The sequence below is a fragment of the Sinocyclocheilus grahami genome, unplaced genomic scaffold, assembly GCF_001515645.1.
Source record: "Sinocyclocheilus grahami isolate Dianchi unplaced genomic scaffold, SAMN03320097.WGS_v1.1 scaffold259.1, whole genome shotgun sequence".
Lineage (NCBI taxonomy): Eukaryota > Metazoa > Chordata > Actinopteri > Cypriniformes > Cyprinidae > Sinocyclocheilus > Sinocyclocheilus grahami.
In genome coordinates, this window is record NW_015505438.1 from 2069243 (window position 1) to 2070004 (window position 762).

At 38.6% G+C, this 762-nt stretch overlaps 1 protein-coding gene across 1 annotated transcript in view; it reads left to right on the plus strand.

Annotated features, from left to right (window-relative positions):
* The window catches only part of LOC107599041 (acyl-CoA-binding domain-containing protein 6-like), a 36626-nt gene extending 36135 nt beyond the window's left edge, over nucleotides 1-491 (plus strand). The window contains exon 7 of the mRNA XM_016290526.1: nucleotides 40-491. Within this exon, the coding sequence (XP_016146012.1) occupies nucleotides 40-194 (155 nt within the window). The 3' untranslated portion in view covers nucleotides 195-491. The remainder of the gene's footprint in view (nucleotides 1-39) is intronic.
* The last annotated feature ends 271 nt before the right edge of the window (nucleotides 492-762 follow it).

Genomic DNA, 762 nt, shown 5'->3' on the forward strand with positions numbered 1-762 from the left:
TCTCTCTCTCTCTCTCACTCTCTCTCTCTCTCTCTCCAGCCTCAGCTTGTGAGTTTGCAGAAATAGTTGAGTTACTCCTGAAGGCCGGAGCTGACCCATCAATCAAAGATCAAGAAGGCTCCCTTCCAGAGGAGGTGACAGAGTCTAGCGCTATCTCCTCTCTCCTCCGCCAGTACACTGCTCCTAAAGGCTAAATCTCACTCTGTGAAATCTCACTCCACCAAATCAAACCAAACCCACATGATCAAGTTAAAAGTTCATGCAAGCTGTGCTCCTCATCCAAATGCTACATGCCTGCTCTCAAACTGACACTAGTTCCAGAACTGAACTCAATCAGTTCAGCATTCTAGAACTATTATCATTGATTCCATTTGGCTCTGAAGCACAGATGTTATACTTTCAAACAGTTAAGTTCAGACAACCTGTCCTCCCCTGTCCTAGAATTGTACATTCCAATGAATGTGTTACTGTTGTTACTATTAAAGACATGGAAACTTACAATGGTGTCTCATTTTTTACTTGTTTGCTTCTTGTTTTAAATTTACCAAAAATGGTAGATGTAAAGCAATGTGCCGATTATTATATAAATGATGTAAGTGATTCCAAAACTGGGGGAAAACCTTAAGAAACTGAGGTTGGTTAAGCATACAACTTTTCTTCCTGATTTAATAGATATTAATATTAATATTGATTGTCAGTTTAGACATTAAAGGGGTCATATGATGTTGCTTAAAAGAACATTATTTGGTGTAATGAAATGTT